Below are 16,451 nucleotides of genomic sequence, written 5' to 3' on the forward strand. Positions count from 1 at the left end.
CAAAGCATAAGACGAGTAGACATAGTACACGAAAACGTAATACTGTATATTATTATTCCTTGTAGCATGAATCAGTAATGTATAAATATCGCCACTTAAAACATGCTTCAAATAACCCTTAGCACATAAAAAACAACATTAATCCAACTATTCTACCAGGCCTTAATTTTATTCTGAAAATATTTCAAATGTAATTTCCTGTTCCTGCTCGTGTGTATGTTGAGCATCGTATGGCTCTCATAACTTTACGTCACGTTAACAAACATGAACACATTTGAGTAGCAATGGGAGGCAAAAATAAACAGCGAACGAAAGGAAACGTTCGGGTAAGTGCCAATGATTACCATCAACAGCGTTTACATTAGCCACATTTCACTACGGCAGCTAATGCTACATTTAGCCATTGCGTTTTCCGGTTCGAGTCATGGTCAACATGCCGCAGTTTGGTCGACATTTCACGACTATTGTTTCAATTGGAGCCAACTAAAATCTCCCGTTTTCCTGTCCAAATTGTAGCCGTCCAGTAGCGGCCGGGCTGCAGAGGTATTGACCCGGGAAGGTGGCGCCATCCCAGGTTTTGTTGGTTTCGACACAACGCTCACGTCAGAGTTGGGCTATGTCCCAGCGTTGCATGGCGCAGAGGAGATTGACAACCTGGTCGATGCAGACTTCAGACTAGTGCTTAGGAAACTGTCCAAGAGAGATGTTGTCACCAGACTTAAAGTAAGTTCATGCATTCATTTGACTTGCCACCGTGTTTTGTACCATCTAAACAAACAATTCCAACAAAGATTACACTAAGTAATGTGTACATGCAGTTGATTTTGATTGTGACTTTTTCAGGCTGTACAGGATTTTGGATCCATGTGTCAAGAGAGGGATGCTGACGATGTTAAAGGGGTCCTTCCATATTGGCCAAGGATTTACTGCAAGATTTCAGTGGTGAGCTGCTCGTCCTGAATTTTAGGTCTACTTCACTACAAATGTCAAGCCTGATAGTTGAATTACTGTATCGATCTGATTTAAATCTCTGTAAAATAATTTTGATGCAGTCCAGCGCTGCCTGATGCTGGGGCTCGGACTTGCAACCAGACAACCACACTTAATGGTGGTTAACACACTAGCGAAAAGGCTAAAAATCCCAGGCTATCAACCCACTGACCAGCACAGCTCTTAAGGCATCGGGAAGTGAGGGTTAGTTCACATCGTATTGCACAGCCACACCAGTTGGCATAAAATCCCAAGTAAGGTATATAATATGGACATGACTGGCCAGATTTTAACATGTAACTCAAATATTGCACAACAAAATGCTGCCTCCTGTGTTGAGTGTGTGGTTATTTTTATATTCTGCTACTGTACCAGCTCAAATTTCACAATACTGATCATTAATATCTTTGTAAAGACATTTTTTCTCATCAGTGGAATATATTTTAGGATCACGATAGGCGGATCAGGGAGGCCACCCAGCTTGCCTTTGAGCAGCTTGTGCTGAAAGTGCGTCGCAGCTTGGCTCCCTTTCTGAAGAGCCTGATGGGCCACTGGATTCTGTCCCAATGTGACACGTACACGCCCGCAGCCTCTGCTGCACGCAGAGCCTTCCAGGCTGCCTTCTCGACCGCCAAACAGCCAGAGGCCCTCAGCTTTTGCAAAGATGAGATCCTTAATGTGAGTGAGAGGGTGGTGAAATCCAGTTTTTTTGAAAATCAAAACATAACACTGTCATGTTTGTCTTCCCACTCTGCAGGTAATTCAAGATGTTTTATTAAAAGATACTGCAGACACACTCAGCGATCCTCAGTAAGTCAACAGAAATGCCACTAATGTTGCTGCTCTGTCATCATGTTGATTACATCTTTTTTTTCCCAGAAGTGTGACTGAGGAGGAGCGAGAAGCCAAATATATGCGCATGCTGACCAGTTCTCTGCTCGGGGTGAAAAGACTACTCTCTTTGCTGCCCCAGAATGACATGATGGCCATGGAACAGAGACTAGCTCTTCTTATGAGCCCAGCAAAGTTCTGGAAATACAGCAGACATAAGACACCGCAGGTACTGTTTGTATTGATTAAGAGCCATTATCGTGCAACTGGGAAAAGCTTGGATGAATCTGTGTATAATGATTGACTCAGTGGCTGAAAAGCTGGAAGAACATCTGCTGGGCTTTTTTGATGAGGGAGCTGATGGTCAGCTGATCTTTTGCACCAATAATCTGCAGTTAGACAGCTCTTTATAACAACTTTAAATATTGCTTCCATCAAGAAAAAATTTGCTAAATTGGTTACATTTGCTTTTTCACAGGTCAGAGGAGCGTTCTTTGAGATGCTGTGCGCTGCATGCGAGTTAACACCAGAGCTCGCCCAGGCAGAAGCAGCACGTCTCTGCCCGGCTGTCCTCCTCAGCATAGACGACACAGATCCTCTGGTGCTGCCTGCCGTTTGGGAGGCAGTTCTTCATGTTGTGTCCTCCATACCCGTAAGTACATTTCTCATGGACTCTTTTTGCTGGCCTTCATATGTGTTTAGACCGCCTTTATGTGTCTCCTTCTGTAGGACTGTTGGACACACGTGAATGCTAAGAAAGGCTTCTTGCCGAAACTGTGGGCTCTGTTAAAAGAAGGGGGCAAAGGCATGGCTAAAGCCCTCCATCCTAACTTGATGCCTTTCCTCAGTAAACTGCCACAACAGGTCACCAATCCAGCCTTGGACTTCTACACCACATTTTTTACCTCACTCATACTCGGGTAACTCTCACTGAATTGTTTTTTTCTTGTAGAGATGGGCATTTAATATATTTGTCTGAACTGTGTTTTGTCTAGTATTTCCAGTGAGCGTGCCGCCAGTAGCCCCTCAGAGAATGCCATCATTGTGACTTCCATCGTGGAGTGCCTGAGATTTTGCATTATTCGCCATGCAGCAGAGGATGAGGAGGATCATCAGCACAAAATATGCTCCATGCTTATTTCACAGCAGGTTAAAGTCAAATAGTTGCATATAAGTTATTGACCCACATATAGCACAACGCTAAATATAAGACAACCTCTTTTTTTTTTGGATGAAATCAAAGACCAAATTATCAATGTTTTCAAAATCAGTTACGAAAATAACTTTTAGAATATATTTGCTAGCTGTTCGACAGTTCATCACTGGTGTGTGCAAGTGACAGGAAGAAAAGCTTTCACTCCATTGCAAAGTTAGGTCAATGTGGTGCCTTTCCCTGCCATATCAAATCAAATACAATTTTTTTCCCTTAGCTTTTGCCGCTTCTCGAAATGGCTCTTGAGAACCCCACTCTACAGAATGGCCCCCTTTTCCTCCTGGTTACTGAAATGATCGTTTCCTGGGAGAAGAGGGCTGACGGTGAATCAAAAGACAGCAAGGGTGTCTTTCATGGACTTGTAGCAGACTTCTGGGAGGAGCTTGGCCTTGTGTTCACGCGCCATACAGACAACGAAGAAGCGAATCCACAAGCTTTAGAGGGGATTTCAGCCTTACTGCAGGTCAGTTCGGTTTATTATTGGCAGTGTAGCCAATCTCTGATCAAATGTTTTCCTTTCTCCAGGTGATGTGCTACCCGTCGAGAGTAAACCTAAGGCACGCACAGAAGAAAAAGTCTGTCAAGATTTGTTTATCGGGAGACGAAGAGGGTGATGGTGTGGAGGTGAAGCAGACAGAGCTTGTGGAGGCTACTGCATGCGGTTCCCCGCAGACCTGCCATTTTGAGGAAGTAGTGCAGCAGCTGGTGCAGCTGTGTCTGGTGCATGTGAACGAGAGATGCTCGGAAACACATCTTGTATTCCTCTCGCTTCTACTGCAGTCTTTTCACACCACCAAGATCTTCACTGTAAGTCGGTCACAGTATATCACCAGTTTAATGGACAATACATTCACCAAGGTAACTTTGATTACTTCATTTATCTCAGACATTGGTGGAACTGGATGAGAAGGGCGAGGATAGTGTGAGCAATCCAGCCGTGCGTTTCCTGCTGGAGCGAGTGGTCCCATGGCTGGCCGACAAGGAACGGATGGAGACACAGCACCTGGTGGAGATGGTCTTCAGCTCACTGTCTTGCTGTAGCCAACAGGAGACCACCCGTATCCTCAACCATATCACCACGGTAACATTTTCCATCTTCCCCCATTTGAACGGAATGGAGGTGTCTGCCCATCAATGTTTTGGCTACACTGACAGCATCAGAACCATAACAGAGGTGGGATGCCCCTTTTTGTGTTAAGGTATTTCCTAACCGTGGTTGAAGTTTAACCCAAAAGCACTAAATGAATACAAACCCATCATCCACGAGTACCTGGAGCTTGTTTTTCAGAGAGGTGCACCACACAAACATGTACATTAGCACTCAAAAGTGGTAATCAAATCTTACCTTGACACATTCCCACATAGTATCAGTCAGATCGATATGGGATTTTTGGGGCCGATACCGATATTGAGGGCTGAAAGAAAGCCGATAACGGATACATCAGCCAATAACCGATGGCAAATACATTTTTAAAAAGGGTATTGATATACACAGGATATATAGTACATGACGATGCAATGCAAAGAAGCAGAAGACTACCAAATGAAAAGAAGGAAGTTTAATTAGAAAGCCTGTCAACATAAGAACTATTTAATTAATGTCACACAGCACATTGCCACAGATGTCACAAGTGCAGAGGGAGCAATAGGTGTGCTCATTGTTGTGTAGCATGTTTTCCCAATGTGTGTGTGTGTGTGTGTGTGTGTGTGTTACAGATGGGACTTCACTGCGGAATCACTCTGCAAATCATCCAGCGCGTATGTCTCGTTTTGCTCATATTAATATTAATTGTCTGTTGTTGAATAATGTGAGAGCATATCCGCTATCCACCCTATCAGGCCTGCATCGACCATTCCACCCTTGCAAGTTGTAGAGACTGGCTAAAAGGGTCAGTCCTGGGTGAGCATCTCCTGGGAGTAACTCAGGAGATCTGCAAGGTCACACCCAGCCGCTCAGACTGTGCTTCTTCTACCAACTGCCCCAGCTGGACCCTCATCAGCGTAGTTCTCTCTCAGCATCACAATAACGGTAATAAAGTCACTCTGTTTTGCAAGGACTTTATCTCATGTATGTTGTCACAGTGGATTTGTTTGGCGCACATTAGAACCTCTGATCGGGGAGGTGTACATGGAGAAGATCTTGGAGAAGCTGCATGCCACGCTGTCGGAGACAAAAAGCCTATCAGATGCAGGCAACATGGAGCCTCTTGTTTCCTTCATCTGTGACGTGGCTTCCACCTTCTTCTCGTCTGTACAAGACTGCCTACTGCTATCATCTGCCGAGGAACTCCTGCTCACCATCTTCCAGCTCATTTCCCAAGACCAAACACGCACTTACCTATCAGGTATGTCTGAGCACCCCCCACTTGACATACAGTGCATCCGGAAAGTATTCACAGCGCTTCACTTTTTCTACATTTTGTCATGTTACAGCCTCATTCCAAACTGTATTAAATTAATCTCTTACCTCAAAATTCTACACAAAATACTCCATTATGACAATGTGAAAAAAGTTTTTTTTGACATGTTTTGAATTTATTAAAAATAGAAAACAAAAGAATCACATTTACATAAGTATTCACAGCCTTTGCCATGAAGCTCAAAATTGAGCTCAGGTGCATCTTTTTTCCACTGATCATCCTTGAGATCTTTCTACAGCTTAATTGGAGTCCACCTGCAGTAAATTCAGTTGATTAGACATGATTTGGAAATATAACTGTCTATATAAGGTCCCACAGTTGACTGTGCATGTCAGAGCACAAACACCAAGCATGAAGTCAAAAGAACTGTCTGTAGACCTGCGAGACAGGATTGTCTTGAGGCACAAATCTGGGGAAGGATACAGAAAAATGTCTGCTGCTTTGAAGGTCCCAATGAGCACAGTGGCCTCCATTATTCGTAAATGGAAGACGTTTGGAACCACCAGGACTCTTCCTAGAGCTGGCCGGCCTTCTAAACTGAGCGATCGGGGAAGAAGGGCCTTAGTCAGGGAGGTGACCAAGGCCCCGATGGTCACTCTGTCAGAGCTCCAGCGTTCCTCTGTGGAGAGAGGAGAGCCTTCCAGAAGGACAACCATCTCTGCAGCAATCCACCAATCAGGCCTGTATGGTAGAGTGGCCAGACGAAAGCCACTCCTTAGTAAAAGGAACATGGCAGCCCGTCTGGAATTTGCCAAAAAGCACCTGAATGACTCTAAGACCATGAGAAACAAAATTCTCTGGTCTGATGAGACAAAGATTGAACTCTTTGGTGTGAATGCCAGGCGCCATGTTTGGAGGAAACCAGGCACTGCTCATCACCAGGCCAATACCATCCCTACAGTGAAGCATGGTGGTGGCAGCATCATGCTGTGGGGATGTTTTTCAGCAGCAGGAACTGGCAGACTAGTCAGGATAGAAGGAAAATGAATGCAGCAATATATAGAGATATCCTGGATGAAAACCTGCTCCAGAGCGTTCTTGACCTCAGTAGACTGGTCATGTACCTTGACCATATAGACAGTAGACATTAGCACACAGCCAAGATCTCAAAAGATTGGCTTCAGAACCATTCCGTGAATGTCCTGGAAAAAAACCTTTTTTCACATTGTCATAATGGAGTATTTTGTGTAGAATTTTGAGGTAAGAGATTAATTTAATACAGTTTGGAATGAGGCTGCAACATGACAAAATGTAGAAAAAGTGAAGTGCTGTGAATGCTTTCCGGATGCACTGTATTTGCTTGAGAGATGATGTGTGTTGATATTTCTCTGATAGACTCACTCTTGGATAAGATGGAGAAGGTGTGTGTCGCTGGGATTAAGTCATTGGTTCAAAACTCTGAGTATGGGGTGAAGGAAGGTGGCTTTCTGCACAGTGCCGCGCTTTGGGTGAAAAGCCGACTACTTACTGTGTCTCTGGATGTCAAAAGGTAACACATCACCACACTCTGATGTTGTTGTAGACATGAAATAACAGATTTCTGCCATTTTTAACCTAATGTTTAATTGAAATGATCAAAACAAATTTAAAAAAATGACAGGAGGAGCCCATATAAAATGCAATATATGGGTGTAAGAGACTTAGTTTGGTTGTAAAGAAATTAAGGTTGACAATTGGACAGGAACAACCTCATGCCTGGTCTGTCACTTCAAAGTATCCTACCAAAAACCAATGTTTTTTGTTGCTGTCTCTTTATGTCATATTTAGTTTGCAGTATGTAGTTATGGCAGTACAAAGCGTAGTGGAGACCATCACTTCTGTCTGCGATGAAGATTCTTCCATCCTCACCCAGTTCTTTACCCACTTGATGCCCAGCGTTGCTGGGTGGACCAAATTCAGGCAGGCATTGCCTTCCTACGTAAGACAACCAGTGCTTTAATTTGTATATAGCCAGTGCAATAGTAATGCTATTTTACTTATGTGGATATTTACATGTTGTACTTCTTTCCATCTCCAGTGGGTCAAGACCCCATTGCTGACGAGCCGTTATAGGGGAGTTTGCGACACGCCCTCTGTGGACATGTGGAAATTGAAAATGTCAAATATATTGCCAGCCCACTTGTGTGCATGTGCGCTATTAGGAAAAGTGGCGCACACAATCACCCTTTCTCACCCAAAGAACAATAAATGCCAGCGGCATTTGACTCACATCATACACACGGGTATATATACAATGTACACTTCTCTTTTGTCTGTATATGTATATGTTTTCATGTGGGTGTTCCCATTTCTCAGTTGCAGAGCTGCTATATGCATTGCAATGGTGTAAGGAGGTGGAGTACACCCCGGCGATTGTGTCCACCTATCACAGCCTGCTGACTGAGTGGGGGCTGTCAGGAGGTTTGCAGGACCTGTTTGCAACCAACGACCTGCTGGAGACACTCTACTCAAGGTCAGAGTGGTTTGTCACACATACTAAAGACACTTAAAGCAACCATTAGTCAAATAAAAAACAAGTAAAATTAAATAAAATAATGTCTTGTGCTAAGGACAATATTATCTCTACCATGGCAACACTGGATCAGCTACTTTTGACATAGTTATATGGGTAGACCAGGCTGGACGACACTTAATTAGTTGGCTACTGTTTACATACACATGTACGACTAAATCTCATTTAGATCACTATAAGGAATTACTGCATTGACACGAATATAACATGGCGTAGTGGGTTTCTTTGTCATGGCTGCATCTCTCCATGATATTGCCGTGTGAGTGACAGGAAGAAATGCTGTGATTTTGCTTGGAGAGCAGTTTTGTGCCACCTGTTGGCATGATATTTCTCAACCCATAATATAAGACGACTGACCGTTTTCCAATTTTACATATATTTGTGTCAATCATCGCCATTCCTTACAGATGATTAAACATGTACTAGGCCTATAGTATGTAATAATATTAATGGATGCTTTTAACCATATATTGTAGATGTTTTGAGCTGGGCGGTCTGTGGTCTCTGACACTAGAAAACTACATCCATACCAATAACTGTGACAGCCTGAGCAAACTTTACAGCCCTATTGATAGGTGAGTGGGAATTTATCTGAATGCATTAGTTCCTTTTTAAAAAGCATGGTGGCTTGAGCAGAGGTTTAAATTGAGTATGTCTGGTCAGTTTATTGCCAGTGACACAAAGCAAACTCAGCACGCTCCAGGTGCTCTGTCCCTCCTTGAACCAGGATGACCGAGAGACTCTGGTCACCCTGGCCACAGCGGGAATCATCAATTGGGAAGAGGATGACAGTAAGAATGCATACAACCAGCATGAATTTCCATGCAGATGTATTTATAAATGAACAAGTCAGTTAAATAAATAACATTGCATTCCAGATGTGTATGGGTGTGTGGCGGTGCTTATGTGTTGCCTGCAAGCTGACACACAAGTGGAAGAGGAGGTAGTGCAGGCTGTTCTGGCCACTGTGATGGAGTGGAGGAACCGTAAAGAAGACTGGTTCCTTTTCGGCAGGTAAGTCGTCCATGAAAGTACCACCTAATAAATTGTGTGGTGTATCTTTGATGCTTACTCCTCTTGTGTCTCAGTGACCTGTCTAAAGCAACTACACAACAGTTAAACCTGACACTGGAGCTGATGCGCTTTCTGTCTTGGCTGGTGAAACACTGTCCGACATCTCTCAGCAGTAACCAGTGGGACTTCTTACTCTGTGCGATGTTGGCGTGGTTGGAGGTGAGCTAACATTGCCACTCTGATGTCTTTTCCACTGTACATTTATCTGCTGCCTTGTTTCCAATCTCAAGACTGTCAGCGAGAATGTGAGTGGCCTGTGGAATCCATGGGTGCAGTTGTTTGCGTCCGAGAGTGCCTACCTGGTCGTCAACCTGAACCAGTTCTTTGCATCATCTCCGCCTGATGTCCTGGAGAAGCTGCCATCAGAACTGGAGGGGGAATGGAGAGACTTCTTTTTGGACGGAATCTACAACCTGCTGCTCCCCATGCCTCTCAAAATCACGGGTGGGTTTTAAAGTGAGGTGTGAACCAGATCTAACAGTCTTGGTTTAATACATTCACGCCTTTTTCCATCTTATGCCTGCATGTAGAGGCCTTCAAAGAGCCAGACGACCCCATCTTTCCTCTGGCTGTGCTGCAGTCGCTCGGTGTGGCGTTGACCCACGTGCCGACACAGCAACTCAACCAAAACAACCTGCCAGCTAAATTCATAGCCAACCAAAAGACAAATCTCCCACAGCCTCTTCAGACACTTCTCAACACCTTCTGTCCTCTGCTGCTGTTCAAGGCCAGACCACTACAAGTCAGCGTCTACCACTTATTGGCAAAGTAAGGCTTCCTGTTGACCTCGGTGTCTTAGCATGTTGGTTGTCCTGCAGAAAATGGATTTCAACACATGATGATTCTCCGGTCTTCTTAATTCAGGGTCATGCCTCAGTTGCCTGAATGTGACAGTGAAGGAGACAGCAACAAGTCAGATGATGAGGGAGATGAGACAAGCCTGTAAGTCAAGAGTTGTCACATAACGTTAGCAGTCTAGAAAGAAGTGCTGAGTTTTGTTGTTGTCCTTCAGCTCTCCTCCGGCTGCTCTGATGGCCATATTGTCAACCTGCGAGGAGTTGTGCGACAGCATCCTGGCAGGACTTCAAGTAGGAGAGTTTGCGGTGGTCTCACCTCATAGTGTGGAGTTCTCTTGCATCCTGGGCTACCTGCTAGCCTGGAAACTGCTTCTCACCTTTTTCAAGTCCTCGCCCTCACATGTGAGTCATGTCAGTGATGATTCGGTGTTGTGAATGAGCTTTTATTGACTTTTCGCTCATTCTCCTCCAGCTGCGTGCCCATTATGCCCAGTATCTCAAGAAAACCTGCTCCCTCAACAAGCTTCTCCTCCACCTTTTCAAACTGATGCCTGAGAACCCCATCTACCTGGGCCAAACACCAGAACCTCGAGACTCCAAAACCTTCTTCACAGAGAGCCTCACTCTGGCGGTTGACAGTAAGAAGAGAATACCAAAATAAATGGCACACACAAAATCTAGCACTAACTCGGCATTGCAATCCATCAGGAAGGGATAACATCGAATGGGAGCTCCCCCACCTGGCATGCAGCGTGTACTACAGCACGGTGCAGGACTTGCCCGCCATGGTGCGACTGTGGTGGAATAGTCAGGAAAAGCGTGTGAGCGGCGCCGTGGAGAAGTTCACCACCAAACACGTGAGCCCAGTTCTCTCGGCGGCTGAAATCTCATCTGTCCATGGCAGCACGGAAATGTTTGACAGCATGACGGTAAGTTTTGTTTTCTTCATGTGTGTCAGATAGCAACTGCAGCAGGATGAAACATTTTCGAGCTGTGCATCAAAATTCAGCATTGCATTCTTGTGAATTTATTAAAACTAAACTGTCTTAGTTAATAGTTGGAGAACATGTTATTGGAGTTGACTATAAGTGTCGATCGCGGGCAGTTGAGCAATAACAGGAGAAGAATGGTGATTATACAGTGCATCCGGAAAGTATTCACAGCGCTTCACTTATTCTACATTTTGTCATGTTACAGCCTCATTCCAAACTGAATTAAATTAATCTCTTACCTCAAAATTCTACACAAAATACTCCATTATGACAATGTGAAAAAAGACATGTTGACATGTTTTGAATTTATTAAAAATAGAAAACAAAAAAATCACATTTACATAAGTATTCACAGCCTTTGCTTAATACTTTGTTGATCCACCTTTGGCAGCAATTACAGCCTCAAGTCTTTTTGAATATGATCCCACAAGTTTAGCACACCTATCTTTAGGCGGTTTGCCCATTCTTCTTTGCAATAAGTCTCAAGCTCCATCAGGTTGGATGGGAGACGTCTGTGCACAGCCATTTTCAGATCTCTCCAGAGATGTTCGATCGGATTCAAGTCTGGAATCTGGCTGGGCCACTCCAGGACATTCACGGAATGGTTCTGAAGCCAATCTTTTGAGATCTTGGCTGTGTGCTAATGTCTACTGTCTATATGGTCAAGGTACATGACCAGTCTACTGAGGTCAAGAACGCTCTGGAGCAGGTTTTCATCCAGGATATCTCTATATATTGCTGCATTCATTTTCCTTCTATCCTGACTAGTCTGCCAGTTCCTGCTGCTGAAAAACATCCCCACAGCATGATGCTGCCACCACCATGCTTCACTGTAGGGATGGTATTGGCCTGGTGATGAGCAGTGCCTGGTTTCCTCCAAACATGGCGCCTGGCATTCACACCAAAGAGTTCAATCTTTGTCTCATCAGACCAGAGAATTTTGTTTCTCATGGTCTGAGAGTCATTCAGGTGCTTTTTGGCAAATTCCAGACGGGCTGCCATGTTCCTTTTACTAAGGAGTGGCTTTCGTCTGGCCACTCTACCATACAGGCCTGATTGGTGGATTGCTGCAGAGATGGTTGTCCTTCTGGAAGGCTCTCCTCTCTCCACAGAGGAACGCTCTTTTGACTTCATGCTTGGTGTTTGTGCTCTGACATGCACAGTCAACTGTGGGACCTTATATAGACAGTTATTATATTTCCAAATCATGTCTAATCAACTGAATTTACTGCAGGTGGACTCCAATTAAGCTGTAGAAAGATCTCAAGGATGATCAGTGGAAAAAAGATGCACCTGAGCTCAATTTTGAGCTTCATGGCAAAGGCTGTGAATACTTATGTAAATGTGATTCTTTTGTTTTCTATTTTTAATAAATTCAAAACATGTCAAAAAACCTTTTTTCACATTGTCATAATGGAGTATTTTGTGTAGAATTTTGAGGTAAGAGATTAATTTAATTCAGTTTGGAATGAGGCTGTAACATGACAAAATGTAGAAAAAGTGAAGCGCTGTGAATACTTTCCGGATGCACTGTATGTTTTCCACCCCAGGTAACAATCTCCATACTCGTCTCCCTCTAGGTAAAAGCTCGCTCTGCTGCCAGGGAGGTGATTGCCACCTACTCTGTGGACGATATTTTTATCGAACTGGTGATTCAGCTGCCGCAGAACTACCCTCTGGGCTCCATCGCGGTGGAGAGTGGTAGGCGGGTGGGCGTCTCTGTTCAGCAGTGGAGGAACTGGATGCTGCAGCTCAGCACCTACCTGACGCATCAGGTACAAACACACACCGAGGGGATAAACACCTCTTTCACGTCCAAGGTCTCTCAATGGCCATTTTTGAAGACATGTTCAATTTGATGTGTTCAGAATGGCAGCATAATGGAGGGCCTGGCTCTGTGGAAGAACAATGTGGACAAGCGGTTTGAGGGAATCGAGGACTGTATGATATGCTTCTCAGTAATCCATGGCTCCAACTACTCCCTGCCCAAGAAGGCTTGTCGCACTTGCAAGAAGAAATTCCACTCTGCATGCTTGGTAAGTTGTCTGTTTATTGTGTGGTTTGGTGCAACACAACCGCATTGAATTGAATGTCTCAGCACTTTAAAATTCCTCGCAGGTATTTGAACATTACGTACATCTCAACACTGATGGTTTTAAATGAGAGATGTATTGATTTTGAATACACAAAACATATACTCCATACTGTGTTTTAATAATATTGTATTATCTCTGTCCTGTCTCCAGTACAAATGGTTCACATCCAGCAACAAGTCCACTTGTCCACTGTGCAGGGAGACCTTCTTCTAACCCACAGCTTCTATCTATTCTGACTATTATTATTAGCTGATCAACATGGTGGGAGTTCACTCCGAGACCCCTTCTGACCAAAAAATAGGTTTGTATGGTAATGCCAGATTCTATATCTCTTTCCTCAATCCTATGTATATGTGTGTGTGTGTGTGTGTGTGTATACACACACACACACAGACATATATATATATACATATATGTGTATATGTATATACAGTGTGGGAGAAAGAGTTTGCCCCCTTCATGATTTCAGATTTTTTTGTCACACTCAAATGTTTCAGATCATCAAACAAATAGAAATATAATGACATAATATTATTGCATGACAACACAACTGAACACAAAATGTTTTTTATTTTATTTAATGAAACTTATTATTATGGGAGGAAAAAAACTCCACACCACAGGACTTTGTAGATTTTGTTTTTTTGGGTTCAGTTGTGTTGTCATTGACTGACGAATATTTAAATTTGACAATCTGACAAAAATAAGAAATCAGGAAGGAGGAAGTGTGTGTGTGTGTGTGTGTGTGTGTGTGTGAACTGCATTTTACACACTGAAGGGTTTACATTGTAGTGTTCAATCAAAGTTATATATTGATATTTTCCCAATATTTAGGAGTGTAAAGACAATGTAATGCATGCAGGTCCAAGACGTCATCTTTATAGATGATTTTAATTTCAAATCACAAATATCCAGCCTGAATGATTTGGCATCTTGCTATTATGTCTGATTGCGAGGTATATCATTCTGGAATAAGGGCAAATAAAATGCAATCAGATGGATATTAATTGGCTCGTTCCTTGTTTGTGATGCAATTATTCCACATTCATAATGATCGGCGGTTTAAAGAGACGTGAAAATAGTTTTGGGGTTATGTAACACTCTTCTGCAATATCAGCACAGTGGTTCACCACCATTTGACTTTGTAAGTACAACCGTACTCGCAGGTAATTGGCTCGTTGCGTATGCGGTGATTTGAACCATATTCTGCAAAGGACAATTTAAATTTAATTTCAGCTCATTTTTGAGTCATGCGTTTTTACGAGTTTGCATACCACCAGAATCACTGCAAAAAATTGCATATAGGTTGATTATAATGATGAATCTGTATAATATGTATTTGTTTTACTATATTTAATCAACATTTCCATTGATCGTGACCATTCTTCATTGATTAGCCAGGAGAGATCACATGGTTCAACTCCCTTATAGCTTATAGAGTGTTGAATTATTCATCGCAATATTGGATGGTTTTGCTTGCATCACCGCGAATCCTATACTATTCATTATGACACATCCAGCATGATCAATAACTTAGTTGCGCTCATTTTGTACCTGTATTGATTGTGTGTGTATGACTGCCCACCTTTTATGAGGACATTTTGGCAAAAAAAGTGCTAGGATGAGCTCCTTTCACTCAATTAGACTGTGTGTGTACTTTTGTAATTCATTATGATGTTCCAAATTTTATCAATACAAACACCCAGCACCCATCATCATCCGCCCTTGACCTTTTTAATAGCCATTGATCTGTTTGCTTGCCATAAATATTTATACCCTCTCTCTCTCGCTCTCTCTCTACACACACGAATACACGATACACACACCCTCCAGAGAGACAAGCTCAAATCTTACTGCTCATTATCTGCTTGATTAAGCAGCACAGCAAATGTTTATGAACTACATACAGTACAGTGGACGAATGTTCAGTCGTCTCCTGTGGTCAGCTGGTTCATTTGTCACCACCAGATGGCAGTATAAGCACAATGCTTATACATCTTGAGCTACAAAAAGGGAAGGAAATGTCTCATTTTGAACAGATTCCTGATAATTCTAGACTATTATACACGACATGTTAATACAAAACGAAATCAATCTGCACCCTTATCCACATTAGCAGCAACAGTTCAGTAAGAAACCCTATATGGTCATCTATGTTAGAAATTGGGCAATGCAATTACATGATTTATGCCAACTACCCAGCAAAAAGCTAATAAGGTCTGTCATATAGAATGATGTAAATTTGGACATAAATTATATTTATTTTGTTATTACAAAAATATATTAGAATACCTTTCTAGAGGCAAAGAAAAATACTATCAAATACATGAATGTTATAACAATATCTCATTAATAATTCCTGCCATTCATGCCCTCATTGTGTGTGTGTGTGTGTGTGTGTGTGTGTGTCCACTCCCCCTCACCGTCTTGATCTTTTACTGAAACTCCTCACTCGTGGTATTGCATCTGTATAATATTACACACTGTGCACAATCAATAGTGGAATGTGGATCCTGGGAATTTATCTGATCCATTTAACCCCGGCCCAAAAAAACCCCCAAACCCACACTGATCATGTCTATGAATCATTGCAAGTCTATCAGCGGTGTTACTCAAGTCGACAATCAATGTTATTAACGTGTTTTGTTTGCAAATGATAAGGCAAGTACATAATGATTATTGAGTTTGCTGCTACAATGAGTCATACTGTACAGGCCTTTTATGGCTTTTCCTGTCATATCAGCAAAGAGTTAGCCGGTCTTTCAGTATCACAGAAGGACCACAGAAAGTGAAGATACTTGATTTAAACCTTGAGGCTCCTTAAAATAAAGACACGCTTTTAGAAAAAACAAAAAAGATGCAATATTTTCCACAACATAGGTGAAAAGTTGAATATTTGGAATGAGTTGCAACAGCCTTGACCGTGTCAATAAGTGATGCCAACATCATTTTTGATGTACTTTGGAGTTCATTAAAAAGAAACGTACACTTTTTAGCCTGAGGTCTTGAATGCTCCCACTCATAAATGTCATATACAGTATAGAAAAAAAAAATAGAAAAGTAAAATGTGTAGTTAAAAGGGAGACAGTGGGAACAAATCAGTCCCGAGGGTAAAGATTCTTAGCATAAGTCTCCTATTCTATACACCTTGCAGTAACAGTTGGAATTATGAAAGTAAATAAAATGGAAAAAAAGAATACTGGCCATGTTTCCTTCAGTTAGCTTTAAATCAATATATGAATCAATATATTGAAAATTAATTAAGCAGTCAAGTTAATTAGTATTTGATTGGACTGAATATTGTTTACATTGTGCCAGATGCACAAACCGCTACTTTAAAAAAGGATAACATACAAATTTTGTCCAACAGCAATGACTTGCAGGGTACACCCTGGACTGGTCGCCAGCCAATCACAGGGCACATATAGACAGACAACCATTCATACTCACATTCATACCTATGGACAATTTGGAGTCGCCAATTAAGCTAACATGCAGAGTAACCGGAGAAAATCCACGCATAGGG

At 42.5% G+C, this 16,451-nt stretch overlaps 1 protein-coding gene across 1 annotated transcript; it reads left to right on the top strand.

The window, feature by feature from the left end:
• Positions 1-171: 171 nt before the first annotated feature.
• On the top strand, positions 172-13,311 carry ltn1 (listerin E3 ubiquitin protein ligase 1). Its single transcript, XM_058087106.2, has 32 exons — positions 172-326; positions 517-723; positions 844-942; positions 1,438-1,668; positions 1,748-1,800; positions 1,870-2,050; positions 2,300-2,473; positions 2,551-2,741; positions 2,817-2,970; positions 3,252-3,497; positions 3,560-3,841; positions 3,921-4,115; positions 4,751-4,792; positions 4,874-5,063; positions 5,140-5,379; positions 6,790-6,943; positions 7,222-7,372; positions 7,472-7,676; positions 7,750-7,906; positions 8,443-8,541; positions 8,630-8,757; positions 8,845-8,980; positions 9,055-9,199; positions 9,271-9,484; positions 9,571-9,808; positions 9,905-9,982; positions 10,053-10,239; positions 10,310-10,475; positions 10,546-10,766; positions 12,410-12,604; positions 12,698-12,865; positions 13,076-13,311. The coding sequence occupies exons 1-32, from the start codon at positions 285-287 to the stop codon at positions 13,136-13,138; spliced, it is 5,232 nt and encodes a 1,743-aa protein (XP_057943089.2). The 5' UTR covers positions 172-284; the 3' UTR covers positions 13,139-13,311.
• Positions 13,312-16,451: the final 3,140 nt, after the last annotated feature.

This window comes from Doryrhamphus excisus, linkage group LG21 (genome assembly GCF_037039965.1).
Source record: "Doryrhamphus excisus strain RoL-2023G ecotype Guam linkage group LG21, RoL_Dexc_Guam_v1.1, whole genome shotgun sequence".
NCBI classification, from domain to species: domain Eukaryota; kingdom Metazoa; phylum Chordata; class Actinopteri; order Syngnathiformes; family Syngnathidae; genus Doryrhamphus; species Doryrhamphus excisus.